Genomic DNA, 15,989 nt, shown 5'->3' on the forward strand with positions numbered 1-15,989 from the left:
TTCCCTGACCTGTGGGAAGCCCAAGGACTGCCCACCTCTATCCAGGTCTCGTAAGGTGAGCATCCAAACTGCCTAGGCTCCCACAAAGCCAGTACGTGCAGTAGGATCAAAAACCCACTGCAATTGTTCTTGAATTCTCAGTATTCCTCATTGTAATAGCCAGAACCTGGAAACAACCTAGAAGCCCTTCAACGGAAGAATGGATGAAGAAAGTATGGAATATATACATATTAGAGTATTACTCAGCAGTAAAAAACAAGGACTTCTTGAATTTTGCATACAAATGGATGGAAATAGAAAACACTATCCTGAGTGAGGTAAGCCAGACCCAAAAAGAGGAACATGGGATGTACTCACTCATATTTGGTTTCTAGCCTTAAATAAAGGACATTGAGCTTATAATTCATGTTCCTAGAGAAGCTAAATAAGAAGGTGAATCCAAAGACAAACACATAGGCATCCTCATGAATATTAACCTTCATCAGGCGATGAAAGGAGACAGAGACAGAGACCCACACGGGAGCACCGGACAGAAATCTCAAGGTCCAAATCAGGAGCAGAAGGAGACGGAGCACGAGCAAGGAACTCAGGACCACGAGGGGTGCACCCACACACTAAGACAATGGGGATGTTCTATTGGGAACTCACCAAGGCCAGCTGGCCTAGGTCTGAAAAAGCATGGGATAAATCCAGACTAGCTGAACACAGCGGACAATGAGGAATACTGAGAATTCAGATTTTATTTTCAAGAGAGGGAAAATTGGTAGAATCAAATCCCAAACCTCCTAACTTTTCATCTCAGTGGCACATAGTATGTATATTAAGTGTGTATACACCCACCCGGTGGTGGTGGTGGTGCACGCCTTTAAATCCCAGCACTCAGGAGGCAGAGGCAGGTGGATCTCTGTGAGTTTGAGGCCAGCCTGGTCTACAGAGCTAGTTCCAGGACAGGCTCCAAAGCTATAGAGAAACCCTGTCTCAAAAAAAAAAATGTTCATACACATATATTAGAGCTACTCCCAATACCATAAAACACACACATGTGCACACACACACACACACACACACACAGAGAGAGAGAGAGAGAGAGAGAGAGAGAGAGAGAGAGTATTTTCAGAAGCAAACAAATAGATTATTAGTCCTCTCGAGTCTAAAGCCAATAAAAACACCCAGTGTTTTGGGTGGCACCTACCTGGAGCTTTCCACTGCTCAGTTTTACTGCTTTTCCTTCTTCAACCGTAAGGCTGCTGCCATGCGGAAACTGAGTGTAATGTTGGTGACTCTCCAAGGACACTTGGACACAAATGCTCACATCTAAGTAGGCATCTTTAACTTGTGCTGTCAAGTTAAACGTATCGAAGTTCCCATCGCCATTGTGCCTATAAATCACATGTCCCTGCTTCAGGTCATGTTGTGAAAATGAGTGCAACTCGGAATTATTGACCAGGATTCTGCCATGTTTGGGGGGTTGCGAGATGTGGAATTCAAACTCACGGTCTGTTCTGACATCTTGGTTCGTGGTGACGCTCAGGTTGGCTGTTGTGATGCAGCTGTCTCTCCCTCTGGACACAAGCAGCCCCGTGTTGTTGACTATGTGGACATAGGCCTCTGACACACTGACCTCGAAAAGGGATGACGTGTAGTGGACACCATCTGTCACGAACAACAGGAATCGGGCAGAGTCTGGACCGTGGTGCCTGAAGAGCACACGCCCTTCCTGGAGGTCCTCTTGCCTGAACTGGTACAGCTTTTGAGACGGGTCATCGGCTTTCACCAAATCTCCATTTGGTATGCCACGCCGAGTGTAGAGCAACTGCCCATCATCAAAATCGACGTCAGGGTCACGGAAGCAGAGGTCTGCTAATGTCAGTAGGCGCTGGCTATCCCGCACAACGTGAAAGACCTTATCCACCACACGCACCGGCTTCTCATCATTCTTTAACTCAACAGAAACGCTGACTTTGATTTCTGTAGACACGTGTTCTGAGTCAAGATTTCTGACTCCTCCCTGTCGGCCTAGATCTGTGGCAGAGGCCAGCACAACGAATTCATCACACTGGGTCTCAGAGTCATCGTGAACATACATCAGCCTTCCACCCACTATGTCTTCCTCTGTGAACCCACTGATGCCACTGTCACTTCCCAGAGAAGCGGAAGAGCTGGCCAATTTCAGTTCCCCATGCTGAGGACTCTTGATGACTTCATATCGGAAGACATGATTGTCCAATGTTTGAACCAAGAGTTCTGATTTTGAGATTAATGTCCATTCTCCTTCTTTTACAAATAGTCCAGTGTTTGTTAAAATAATATGTGTCTTATCTGCTTTAAGGTTTATCCTGAAAGTATAATTTTTTGTTTCTACGTGTTTTACAATAACTGAGAAAGTAAACGTGTCTTGTGAGTCTTCCCTGGACCTCCCCTGAGGTTCATAGCTTACCTTAGAGTCTGTAATATTTTTCTGACTGAAAATTGAACTTCTTTGAAGAACTTCATTGCCAAGTAGCAAGCTTCCTTTCTTGGGTGGGATCAGTAACTTGAAATAGAGTTCCCTCTCAGCTACTTCCATGCTCTCTGTTCCAGCCTGCAGATGGTCAGAATCCAATACTTTCTTGCTTGCGTTGCTAATTTCTAGAGGAACATTTTTCAGAAGTGTCAATTTCAGCCACTGAACAGTCACAGGAAACAGGAGCTCCTCGCTTACTCTTCCTTCTACGTTAGCTTTAAATTTAAAGTGATCCGGCACGTTTTCTTGCTGCAGTTCTTTGAATGAACTATAGTATCGGATCCGACTCTGGTCAATGGAACGTTGAGAAAAGGTACTGACTTGCTTCCATTCCCCATTGGATTCCTGATGCTGAATTTGGCCAAACTGAGGTGGATGAGTGACATTATAGCGGGTGTCCATCTCATGTGGTTCGCCATTCACCTTCACCGACAAGTCGCTCTGCGTGATCAGAACCATACCACCCTGTGGTACCACCACACCAGTCCTAACTACCACCTCAAAATCCCAAGGAACAGCCATGACCCGTAACACCACAGTATTGCTAACCAGCTCACCGTCAGTCGCTCTCAGGACAATCCGAGAATTTCGATGACCCTTGTGCACGTAGAAAATGTTGCCAGCTTGTAAATCCATCTGTGTAAAACTATTGATGGCTCTGCCAGGGTCGCTGGCACGCTCTAAAAACCCAGCATCCATGTTGAAGTCGCTAAGCACGGAAAGCCTGAGATGCCGCGAATCCGTGTCAGGGTCTGATACCTGTACCACACTGGGGGTCAGCTGTTTCTTAGAGTTCTCGAAGAGGAGCAAGTGTCCTTCTGGGAGCTTAAGGAGTGGGGGGTCGTTCACTGGAATGACTACAATATTAAGAACATGCGAAATGGGATCCTGCAGCTGGGACGGCATCGCCTTCTCGCTACTAGAAAAAACCGAAAATGTAAAGAAATCTGCAGGCTCTTCTGAGCCATCGTGGACATACCACACTTTCCCATGCATCAGATCTAACGTAGTGAAAGTCCTCTCCATTTCTGGCGCATGCCGAACATCTATTTTAAGGAAACCATGAGCTGGCATTTCCTGTATTTTAAATAGTATCTGAGAATGGTTGATACCCAGATCCAGAAAGTCCACGTTCACTTTTATATGCTTTTGTCCCAGTACGGCCTGTCCACCTTCTTGGACTTCCAACTTACTCAAAACCAAAAAACCGCCATTTCCGTTTTCCCGAAGAGAGCTGGCACTGGGAAGCACAGTGGAAGGGGCTGGCTCCAGCTGAGGCAGGTCTTGCTCTGCTGTCCCAGGAGGATCTGGATCGTGGACGCCTTCACTTGTGCACCCAGCAGAAACGTCTTTGGAAACCACTGCGTCCCTTAAAGCTCTCACTTCCAAGTTTGCTTCCAAGGCTCTCAGGCATCCTTTCAGGGCGATGCCCCGAGCAGATTTCCCAGGCACGGACACAAGTTCTAACCCCCGCACTGCTTCCCACATCCGGTGATTCAGGCCTCCCACGAACAGGGGCCCTTCAGATACAAATGCTTGGTTTTGCAGAGGCAACATGGCCCTTACCCCTTGCTCGTCTACCGTGAGGTCCAGACGCCTCCTCGTGACTCTGAGTTGAACAACGTGCCACTTGTTGTCACTAACGAAGTGGGGTGATGAAACCTGAGTTTTTGTTTCTCCCTTTCCCACACGAGCCTTCAGGAGGCCCTCATGTATTGCCAAGACAACAAAATCTCTTCCTCTACCTGACTGAAATAAAAGCAAGGCTTGTTGGGTTCCAGTTCGCACAGCAAATCTCAGTGTCCCTTCCCCCTGTACCCTCCATTCTGGAAAGGCAACATAGGACCTAGAACTGAAAAAGCTAATAGCTTCATTCTTCCCAGCAAAAAACTCATCGTTACATCCCAGCGACACCTCATGAACCTTCTTGAAGCCAGGGAAAGACCTAAGGGAAGTAAGAACCTCCCTCTGGTTAAACACCACGCCCTCTATGCATCCTCGGAAGTTGGGGGTCTTTCTGTCCAGGTAAGGGACGCTGAGTCCCCCACGGCCTCCTACATAGACTCCATGGTGAAATGTGAAGTTCTGCATCCCTCCATCCCGCTGGCCAGTCGTCTCGTACTGCTTGTCAATAACCAAGAGAGCCTTATCCTTGCCATAGTACAGTTCCACTGAATGCCATGCCAAATTGTCCACACGAACTCTTTGCTCAGAAAGGAGATGCTGTTCACCCGTACCCAAGTTTATTTTCACCTAAGAGAGACAAGAGCCATAATTAATGAACCTCACCAAGCTGTTCCTCTCACAGAGTTATATTGGAGGCATGGAGCTGCTATGGATCGACCCCACTAAAACTCGTGGTGAGACCTAAATCCCCAGCTCAGCAGTGCTGAGAGCTGCTGATGCCTCAAAGAAGTGATTAGTTTGTAAAGAGGGGTTAATGCACTGTGAGGTCTCTCAGGGAAATGGACTGGTGGCCTAAGAGGGGGTAGAGGTGTTACAAAACAGGCTTGCCTCTCTCTTCCCTTGCACCATGACGCCTTCACCAGAAACCAAGCAGACTCTACCACCATCCTCCTACATGCCCCAAAACGAATCTACTGTCTATTTCTTTTATGAGTTACCTAAACTACCCAGCCTCTGGTATTTTATTTTTGCAAGAGAAAGAAAGGAGGAAGAGAGGGAAAGGGGGTGAGGGAAGAAGGGAGGGGGGGGAGGAAGGGGAAGAGAGTGAGAATGAATAGACATGAAAACCTCCTATAGTTATGGATTATATACTGAAGTGGACAAGTTCAAAGTCAGAATATTTAAGATACACTGGAAACATCTGAGACAATCCCACCCTAACTAAATGATATATCTTTATTCTAATGAAAAATGGTTTGTTCTATTTTCTATGTGGCTTTGTGTTCTCCAGTAACTGAATTCTTATTTATTTTAAAGATTAAAATAAATACCTGTAATATTCCCGACAGAAGCTCTATTAGGCAATAGTCGATTTTCCCAGCTGCAAGAAAAAGCAAGCCTTGTGGCTTGCTGGTTTGAAATCTCAGCTGAAGCGACAGCCCAGAGGAGACTTCCGTGATGCTGAGCCCCACGTAGCTTTCGCCATAGAAGGATGCTTCAGGGAAGAGAAACCCAGGTCAGTAAATTTGCTACACAACGGCTATGCTTCATATTCTCTTCCTTGTCATGGGCTGACCCTGCTGAAGAAAGTTGCCTTGCCAAAGGCCACCCGGGCGTGACGTATCAAGACACAGCATTCTCTTCCCTCACTCAGGGCAGACTTAAGGGGTCCCTCTTCACTAGAACCAGCCAAAGGAGCAGCCAAGGCTTTCGCTAACACCAAAGAGCAACTCAAATTCTTTATCTAAGTCTGCTCCCTTGCCTTCTGACAAGGTTGATTCTCCCAAATAAAATTCTTGCATGTCAAGTTCCATCTCAGATTTAGCTTCCTTAAAAAGTAGACTGGAAGGGACTCGATGCCGAACCACCCTCAACTGAAAGGACAATTAGGACGAGTGTCACTGTCGATAGATTTCAAAGAGAAATTCAAAAAAGTATAAATAAAAATAATCTACCAAAATGTATGGGACACAGCAAAAGCAGAGGAAGTTTGTTTCAAAATAAATGAAAAATTTTAAACATGCGACCTAATGATACATCTCAAGCACCTAGGAGCAAATCAAACCCCAAGTAAGCCAAAGGAAAGAAATATCAAATATCTGAGAAGAAATAAACAAGACAAGACAGGGTCTCAAAATGGATTAAAGACCAGTGAAGCAAAAGGGTTTTTTTTTAAGATACACAAAAATAAAATAAAACACCTAGAAATAAATTTATCCAAGGAAATAAAAGGAAAATTAGAAAGAAATCAAAGACACACACAGAAAAGAAAGGCATCTCATGTTCATGAACTGGAATAAATCATATTATTAAAAAATTTATATTCTATCCTAATTGATTTACAAATTCAAGGCAGTCTCTACCAAAATGTCAATGATACTCTTTACAGAGTATCCTAATTTTATATTAAGCACCAAAGACCCTAAATAGTTAAAAAAAAAAAAAAAAAGGTCTGAAGCATTACAATACTTGATTTCAAGGCATACTGCAGTGCCATGGTAACCAAACATCAGGCACAGGTATACAAACAGACATAAAGACCAGGGTGAATAGCAGGCGTTCCAGAAACAAGTCGATTCTCAATAACGGCATCAAAACATACACTGGAGAGACGGCACTGGAAAAACTGGATGATGGATCTTGACCCCTTGTACAAAAATCAACTCAGAATTATCCAAGACCTGAAAAGTCTCAAATTACTAGAAGAAAATAAAGAAGGAAATGCCTCGAATATCTCATTGGTATTGAAAGACAGCAAGGACTCTAACATTGCACAACAAACAGCAAAGACTGTGTTTCCTCAGAATAAAAACCTCCTGCACAGCATATGAAACGACTGACACAGAAGGGACAACTTGAAGGATGAGAGATGATGTTTGCCAACTACTCACCTGACAGGGGACTGGTATCCAAATACACAGGAGCGCAGAGTCTCAAGAGCAAAAGAAACAAGTTCCTATTAATGATCTGAACAAACACTTCTCAAAGAAGAAAGACAAATGGCCAAGAGATGCATGAAAAATGTTTGATGTGATTAGTGACTCGGAAAATTCAGTTCAGAGCGAGGATATCATCTTACCCCAATTAGAATGACTAATACTGAAGCAATAACAAATTCTGCTAAGTATATGCAGAAGTAAAGGAATGTTTGTGCACTGTTAAGAAATGTAAATTAGGACAATCAATATGGAGATTCCCCAAAACAGTTGACAGAGCCACCATAGAACCCAGCCTTCCCATTCAGAGAAAATATCCGAGGGATGGAAGGAAAGCAAGGGACGAATTACATACACGTCCATGTTTCCTGCAGAGCCAGTCACAGCAGCTAGGAAAACTCAGCAGCAGACAAATGGATAAATGAAATTAGATAAACTGTGGATGACTGAATCATGGTACATTGATGTTGGACAGACAGAGATAATATTTAGATATATAATGCATTATTAGTCAGCCATAAAATTAATTACAGCAAAATGGGTAGAAGCAGGGAACATTAGGTTAGTGAAATATGCAAACATGTTCTCTCTCGTATGTGGAAATCTTCTTTTTCTTTTCTTTTTTCTTTTTTTGTTTTTCATCCTTAATGTAGGAAAGAGATAACTAGGAGCTGGGAAGAAGGAGGATAAAGGGGGCTGGAATTGATCACTATATACTGTACTTAAAACAAACATAACTGATAAAAATGCATTCAAAAAGTCAATCAATATATCAATAAGTAAACTCGATACTAGAATGTAGAGCTAAAGTCATTAAGGTGAAGCAAGCAATCACTAACCTCCCAGGCAGCTGAGTTTATTCTCCTGAATCTCCCCCCCCCCCCCCCACACACACACACAACTTCCCAATTTCTGACAGGCCTGGAGACTGTATTGTTAAGTGTTCAAAGCCAGGAAATGTTTTTGAAATCATAAGATCTACTGATCTACTGCTGAGATGAATAAATAACATTCGTAAACAATATCCTTATATTTTCCCACGTTTCACCTCTCTGGCACTAGTCAATTCCAGTTCCAGCTGGCAGCCAGAAAATTCCATCGCCTCCACAGAAAAAAACAAGGAAGTGGGTTTAAAACTTCTGGCTGGACAGTCTGAAGCCACTGATGCCCTCAGTTACCTCCACATTGACCCCATCCTCTCGGGCCCCAATACACATCTCAGAATAACAATTTGAATAAACAGGAAAGCAAGTGCAGTCAGTTCCTGGAGGGAAAGGGGATCTGAGCTCTGGTGAAGGTGAGGACGCGATTGTAGTATCGAATGAGGTTGACCAGAAAGCCAAAGACACTGTGTGCTGTCCTGTGTGCTGAAATAAGGGCTAAAATGCACAATGCCAACCGTGTTTGGTAACAAGGTAACTAAACCACAGTACTCCTGGGAGGCAAATATTTATATTGGCCTGGGATTTCTCCCTGGGACAGTTTCCAGTCATCGTATTAGCCTCGCTCTAACTTGTTTTTCCAAAGTCTTCCTAGTTTTTTTTGTTGTTGTTGTTGGATTTTGTTTTTTGTGTTTGTTTTGGGTTGGGTTTGGATTAGCCTTACTATTTACTGAGTGCTTAGCATGTGCCAAGTATCGTCAAGAGCAGATGGTAAAGACTTCACCTAACAGCTGGTTGCCTATCAGAATAAAAAGGTTCCCAGAAAGAAGAGGGCCCTGAAGTAGTGGAGTTGGTAGGATGGGAGCTGCTTTGGGTGAGCTAGGGACTAAGGGAGGGAGCAATCAAAGCTGTGTGTCTTTCCCAGGTCCACAAAGGAGCCCAAGGATTTTCTGTGGTACTGAAGACTCAAAGGTACACACAAGAGACTGTCGTTGTCTTGCTTTCCTGTGGCTCTGATGAAAATACCCGGAGGAAAGCAACCTAAAGGAGAAGGGGGGATAATTTTTCTTACAGTTCTAGATAGATACATTCCATCCTGGCCAGGAAAACACGGCAGCCAGCAAGGACACCATGGTGGCAGGAGCAGGAAGCTAGCTGGTCACACTACATCCACACTCAGAACGCAGAGAGCGAAAAGTGAGGCCAGACCAGTAAGTCTCAAGGCCTTTCCCATGGGGCACACTCCCCCCAGTGAGGCTCTCCCTCCTATAGTGTCCACGACGTTCCCAAACAGCATCACCAGTGGGGGACCAAGTGTTGGAACACATGAGCCTGTTGGGGGGAGGTGGGGCATATCACATTCAAACCACTACAGCTAATCAAGCAATCACAGATTTAATTAATTAGACCACTCAGTCTGGATAAAGGACATGGGGTGGGAGGTTTCCGGTTCCGGGCAAGATAGAACAGGAGGAGGAACAGAGGGAGAAAACAAAGAAGAGAATGGACAGACAGCACAAAAGATTGAAGGTCCTGTCTGGCTCAGTACATGATGAACGGGACAGGTACAGTTGAGCCTGCAGCAACTTGCAGCTGCCTCCTCCATATGGAGGGCCTTCTCTCACCATTTAAAGTACCTTTACAACAAGAGTGACTGGCTGCTCCTTTAATGGCCTTTACAAATCTCTACTTTAAGAAAAAAAAAACTGTGTTAGTGGTTGTTATCTGGCCCCAAGAACATGTCACCCCAAATGGGATGTTAAGATCTGGACATCAAAATCTAGTCAGTCAGATCAGCACCTAACTCTCAGTGCACAGAACTATGTCCAGCGCACGATAGAAATGATTGCCTGGAAATCAGGACTCTGTTGAAAGAGCATCAGAAAGGAATGGATAGGGAAATACACCATCAGACCGTAACTCAGCAGGTGACAGTACTGAAACAGGGCTCGAAGGGGTGCCCAGAAAGGGATGAGGCATGAGTGAGCTACAGAGAGGGTTAAAGAATAGGATCATTGCAGGAGGGAGAGGGAGATGCCTGAAGGCAATCCTAATCAACTCCAGATTTGGGGTTTGGTTGCAGCTTCCTGGGGTGGCAATCTGGGATGAGAAGACTCTGTGCTTTGAGCTGTTGATGCGCATACAAGCTCGGGGAGCAAAGAGATGACTTACCACCTTGGCAAGCAGAAGGTTCCTCGCTGGTGGGCCTGGTAAGAAGGTTCTGGGAACAACGGAAAGCCTTAGGTAGCTTTCAGTTACAGAGACATGAGTTCTGCCTTTTGGAGAAAAGGATCTGGTGGCTCTAGGATATAAATTAATTAAAGAAGTATTTAGAAAAATACTCCAGGTCTATTAGATATGGAAATTAGATTTGCTTTTCTATAATTTTAGTATCTTTAAATCTCCAATTGAAATTGGGGGAAAAAAAAACACGTTCCCTGGCATCATACAAAATCCTAAGACAAAGTTCTAAGAAGAGCCCTGCACTGGAATAAAACATCACACTCATGAAGAAAAAAAAGAAAAGAAAACTTACAAGCAAGCAATAACTTAGCAGAAACATGCTAGGTTCCCTAGGCAACCTCCGGGCAGACTAACACAAACTCTGCTCCATTCAATTTAAATCCGAGCAGGAAATCAATGAACTAAAATCTGCTCTGTAGCTGTACGGCAGGAGGTTTACTATTTGTCCAGTGAGCTGTGAAGGGCAGCTCTGGCACCAGGCCCCTGAGATAACTGTGCAGCTGATGCTGTTGGGAAAAGACAGAGAGCAGAGGGCAGGAGGGTCAGGCACACTAAAACATCTTCAGTGCCCAGGGTGATCTAGGTCAAGCCATTTGCAGTCCCCTGGCTCTTTGCAAACCATAACCCACCAGGCTCTCCACTCTCTGATCCACCCAAATACTAGCCTTCGTGCAATTGCTCTGGCTTAGGTCCTCGGGCTACCAAATCAAACCAGCAGTTACTCCACCCTTACTGCCTCTCAATGAAGATTCCCATGTCTGGCACCACTCTGGGAGCTGCAGTTCCTGCAGTCTCTGATGCAAGCAGTCTCTGCTGAATAAGTGAGTGATGTAGTCCTGATGCTGCCTGCCCTAGTTGAGCCACCAGCTTCCTCCCCTCTGCTGTACCACAGAGCCTGTGCCCAGCCTCCACGCTCTGCATACGGTTATCTGCTGCCCGGCTTCCACCCCAGACATGCATCGTCAGTGCTGGACCCAGGCATCCTCCCTAGAGTGACAGTGCCTAAGAGCTGAGGTTGACAGCTCGTCCAGCCTTTCCCAGGCTCTCTCTTGCTCCTCTCCCAAGGCACCTGCCTTCTAAAGCCCTTGCAGGAATTCTATGACCCTTTATCTGTTTCTTGTGCACCCGTGGTCAGGCGGTAGGTGTTTCAACTGTGAGGAGCCAGCACCTTGTGCCATGTGCCACCTGCTGCTAAAAGAATCTGAATCTGTGCACCAGTTCTGAGACATCAATTGGAAAAGGACTGCCAGGATATTTACTGCAGAGTTGAAAGAATGTATGAGGACATCTGAGGTAGCTGCCATCTAAAAACCAAAGCAATAAGAACAGCAAAAAAGAACTTTGTTTGTTTCAACGTGGTTGAAATTCTGTCTCTATTGACATGTGAAATGGCCGTCTGCCTCTTGGTGCACAAGCCTTCCAAAGGCAAACACGGAACTCTACAGTATGGGAAGTGGGCTGGTGCTCCTCTCCTCTCCTGGGATTCACTTCCACCATGTGCAGGCTTGCCTGATTAGCTAGGTTCAGCCATTATCTCACTGTAAGTAAATACATCCTCAAGACAAACAAACAAGGCCAATGTGTCTTGGTTTAGATGTGGTCTGCATCTCAACTGTACGAGTTGGGCGCCTTGTCTCTACTATGCCAAAAGAGGTAATGGAACCTCTTTAAAAGGTGGTAACTAGTGGAAGATCATCAAGTCATGTAAGGCATCATTCACAGGAGAGACTGGGGCAGTTTTCGGGGAACCCTGGCCAGCTCTCTGGAGAGAAGTGTTCTAAAATGCCAGACAAGCCCCACCCTGGACATTCTCTGGCTTCCCCTCGCCATAAACTCCACTGCCATGGTTCCCTTACCAGAGCCAGCACCGAAGCCAGATGCTAAAGAAATTTCTTTTCCTTACAACAAATCCAGCCTTGGGTGTTTTCACACAGCAGAATAATTAATACAAGATGTTTTAAAAATTCTCCCAACAACTCACAGGTAAAGATACATTAAAAACAATGAAAAGAGCAGCGACGAGGAGCAGCAGGTCAGTCTGGCACTTTCCTTCTGGAGCAAGTGCCCACTCAGCCTTGTTGGGATGCAAAAGCAACATCTGACAAGAAAGTGGTCAAAATTTGACATACCGAAAACAAAGCAAAAATAAACCACTGATAATATGCACCTAGTTGCAATGCACAATCGCTTATCTTCCAATGTGGTCAATGGGCAATAGTATGGTTCACAAATAGAACACATAAGGCACCTGCACTAAAAGTACTTTTACTGGACAATTTCCACTGGCAGACAACGGTGGCTTCTGCCGTGGTGAGTTGCCAGGCCGACCTATCCATCACCCTGTACCCTTCAAGATTAAGAACATAGCTCTCTTCTGTGATTCAATTGTTCAAGGAAGCACCCTGAATTATTCAAGGAGACAAGGGGGGGGGATGAATTCAAATTACACATGTGGTAACTCAGGAAAATATTCTCAGGACTGGAGGAACGGCTCGGCAGTTACAAGTAAGAACTGATCTTCCAGAAGACCTGGGTTCAATTCCCAGAATGCACACGGTGCCACAGAATCATCTGGAACTCCAGTTCCAGGGTATCCAATCCCCTCTTCTGGTCTCTTCCAACATCAGGCACATGTGTACGGAAATAGACATATATGAAGGTAAAACACCCACCCATAGCCACATCCATGCCCGTCTATAAGGACTTGGATCTGACTGGGGAGGGAAGGGAAGGAAGAAACACAGACGGAACTACACACAGAAAGAACGCTGGGGTCAGATCATCTGACCTAGAAGCTCAATGTATTTATTATATAGGATTGAATATATAGAGAGAGTTATTATTACTACATGCAGATAAACAAGAAGGCTGGGTTTGTGGTACCCGTCTGGATTAAGGAGACAAGTTCAGCTCATCTCAGGAGCAGTCTCTGTAGGCCAAAACTGGGGGTTGGGGTGGGGCTGCAGTGAACATTTTCTACACATAACGTACTATCAACATCCATACATGGACCAGAGGAAGGCTTTGCCTGTCCTGTGTGAATCTGAGGCTCTGGGGTCCTGGACATGGAGTTCAGGGCCTCCTATTCCCCCTACAACCCATATACCAAAAATAAAAGAATAATAATAAAATACTCTTCCAAGCATCACAAAGTAGATTTTGGCAAGGCTTAGGCCTACAATACTTGTCATGCTGTGGGGGCCATAGATGAAGAACACACATGTTAAAGTCCCTGCTGTGGAATTCTTTAGTCCCACACCTAACCTAAAGGACTATCAACCTATTGTCTCCTAGCCACGTTAATTGCATGGAAGAGGAAGAAGGGGGAATAAAGCTGAAAATGAGTGTTTATTGAGCATTCTCAGTCTGCTAAGCCATTGTTTGGTTAAGCCTCTCTGAGGACGTTATTACTACAGTGAATGTACAGAGGCAAAACCAAGACTCAGAGAAGCAACCGCGCAGAGTAACTGAGAAGGGAAGAAAGCCCCTGGGTTTGAAGCCCACACCCAGCAGACTGCCAAGCCAGGAGCTTCTCGTTGCCCCCACACTGTTACTGGCTCCCTGTCTGATACCATCTGGGTCGTCAAAGGCCATTCGCTGCCCTTTGGAGACTCCATCCTCTACTTCTTACACCTGTCCCTTCAGTTACTGCGGTTCCAGACCTCCGGCCCTTTGCCACACCCACAGAAAGGAACCAGAAGGGGCAGGAAAGCCTGCAGAAATAAGAAGGAAGGCGATGAAGATGCAAAGCTTTTCTAAGCAGCCTCCTCACCACCTGAATAAGCAGGAGGGTGAGGCGCCTTCCAGAACCTAGATGGCCCCTGGAGCGTCACTCTAAAATGACGTTATCACGCAACGATCACCTGAGGCAATGCTGTTTGGCCATGGCCACCCTGAAAATGAATTTAAGACTTCAGAATCTTATAGAAAATACGACAGACATGCAATGCTTGTGATTTAGAATTTCTGGACGACGTTTGTTGGATTGAAGGTGGGAAGGCCCAGGAACTAGGGCGCAATCATGCAAGTTTAAAGAACCACGTGGTTAGTAATCTGGAAGGTAGGCAAAACGCCACGGAAAAAGAAAACACTAAGTATTTGGGCTCAGAAAAGCTAAGGCCCTCTAAGGTGGGACTAAAGGGACAAGGAACCAGGGGGTCAAAGAATATCCTAAATGAACTGAAGAGTCCCCAACGCCTCTCAGGTCACGTGAGTCCAAATAGCTCCCGGGCCGAACTAAAAAGGACTAGCCAGGGCCGCCCGCAGGAGTCGGCCATTCTGCTGGTCAGATGGCCGACCTTAAAACTCCTGGAGTTCGCGGGGAGGAGGTGGGGCGCAGGCCCAGGCTGGGAGTTGCAAGTGGTCGACCGCCGAGAAGCCTGTGCGCAGGGCCACTCTGCGTCTTCCCTCTACGGCCAGCTCGGGGACACCGGGCCTGAGTGCTCCTGGGGTCCGGGGCCGCTCGTCCCGCTCTCCCAGCCGCCTCCCCGGCCCGCGCCCCAACCCGGCCGCCCACCCCCTCCGCGCAGCGCAGCTTGGCCTGGCCCGCCCCGGGTGGGGAAGGGAAGTTGGGGCGCGTACCTCCAAGCGCCCCGCGCGGCCCGCAGAGCTCCAGGCAAGCGGCGAGCAGCACGAGGCGGCAGACCCCGGGCCGCCCCATCCCGCCGCGCCGTCTCGGGGCCGCGCCGAGCTCTACCTGCGCGGGCCACTGCCCGCCGCGCGCCCCAGAGCCTGGAGAGGGGCGGTGTCCCCAGTCGCGGAGCCCGATGGGGCGGGGCACTTCTGCTACCTGCAGCTGTTGCCCGGGGTCAGCGCCGGTGGGCGGCCCCGGTGAAATCAGAGGGGGCTAGAGTGTGGGTTCCAAGGCCATGCAGGCGACAGAGGGGACAGGGAGGCGGTGGCCCCCTTCCCTGCTTGCAGATCTGGAGCTCTGTGTGCCTGAATGGAAGAGAGAGAGCTCTGGGCAACAGGCTGGGGGAGAAATAGCAGGGCAGGACCTAAGCTGGCCTTGAAAGAACCGGTTCCTCTGACCACAGCACATCTCAGAAGGACAAGTGGCTCGTTTTTCTTGGCCTTAAAAATGCCAGCCATCTGTGTAGACGTTTGTGAATATGTGTTGGATGAGCGGGAATGGCAGGAGAGAAGGTAGCCTAGACATTTCTTTGCAAACGGGAGCCTTAGTTTTGTTTCTTTTAAAGCTTGGTCCCTATGTTTAATCTTTGAATTTTTGCAGCAACTACCTGTCAGAATAATTAAGGTGTAAGAGTTGATATGTGGCCCCCGTCACTTCCTACCTTGGGAGCCATGATTATAAGCCACAGTGAGGAGAAGCTCCATACAAGTAGTGCCCTTTGGATCAGAACATTTCAGGGCTCGGCGGAACCAGCTTCCCTGGGCTACAGTTTGCCCCGCTGGGGGTTGTCAAAACGCCAGTTCTCCGACTGCCAGCACAGTCAATGTTAGTCTTGCTTTGTTCCTAATAAAACCAACGATGACTTCATTTCCCTTTCGTTCCCCTTTTTAATTCTGTCATAAAGTGCTTTTTAAGCATCGAATCACATTTTGACCTTTTCTGCAACAGAAAGTCTGTCAGGCCACTATTCCACTTCTAAGAAAATCTGCTTTGTGCACAGCGGCCTTCCGTGATCCTGGGAGCCCCGCCTTCCTTTAGGACAGCTGCACTCTATTGCCTGCCCCACCATGTGTGGGAAATAGGAGTTGGCACCCGCTTCTAAGACCATGCCTCTGTCACGTGACGGGTTGGGGTGGGCGCTCATGACCCGAGTAGGACAGTCATTG

General features: G+C 46.7%; 1 protein-coding gene across 1 annotated transcript in view; it reads right to left on the reverse strand.

The window, feature by feature from the left end:
- Positions 1–14,850, reverse strand: part of LOC121455624 (chondroitin sulfate proteoglycan 4-like) — a 55,185-nt gene extending 40,335 nt beyond the window's left edge. The window contains exons 1-3 of the mRNA XM_041663208.1: positions 14,772–14,850; positions 5,461–5,624; positions 1,193–4,756 (exon numbers count right to left, since the gene is read on the reverse strand). Of these exons, the coding sequence (XP_041519142.1) occupies positions 1,193–4,756; positions 5,461–5,624; positions 14,772–14,850 (3,807 nt within the window). The remainder of the gene's footprint in view (positions 1–1,192; positions 4,757–5,460; positions 5,625–14,771) is intronic.
- Positions 14,851–15,989: the final 1,139 nt, after the last annotated feature.

This window comes from Microtus oregoni, unplaced genomic scaffold, assembly GCF_018167655.1.
Source record: "Microtus oregoni isolate MIOR12 unplaced genomic scaffold, Mior012 000014F_ref0000157, whole genome shotgun sequence".
Classification (NCBI taxonomy): Eukaryota; Metazoa; Chordata; class Mammalia; order Rodentia; family Cricetidae; genus Microtus; species Microtus oregoni.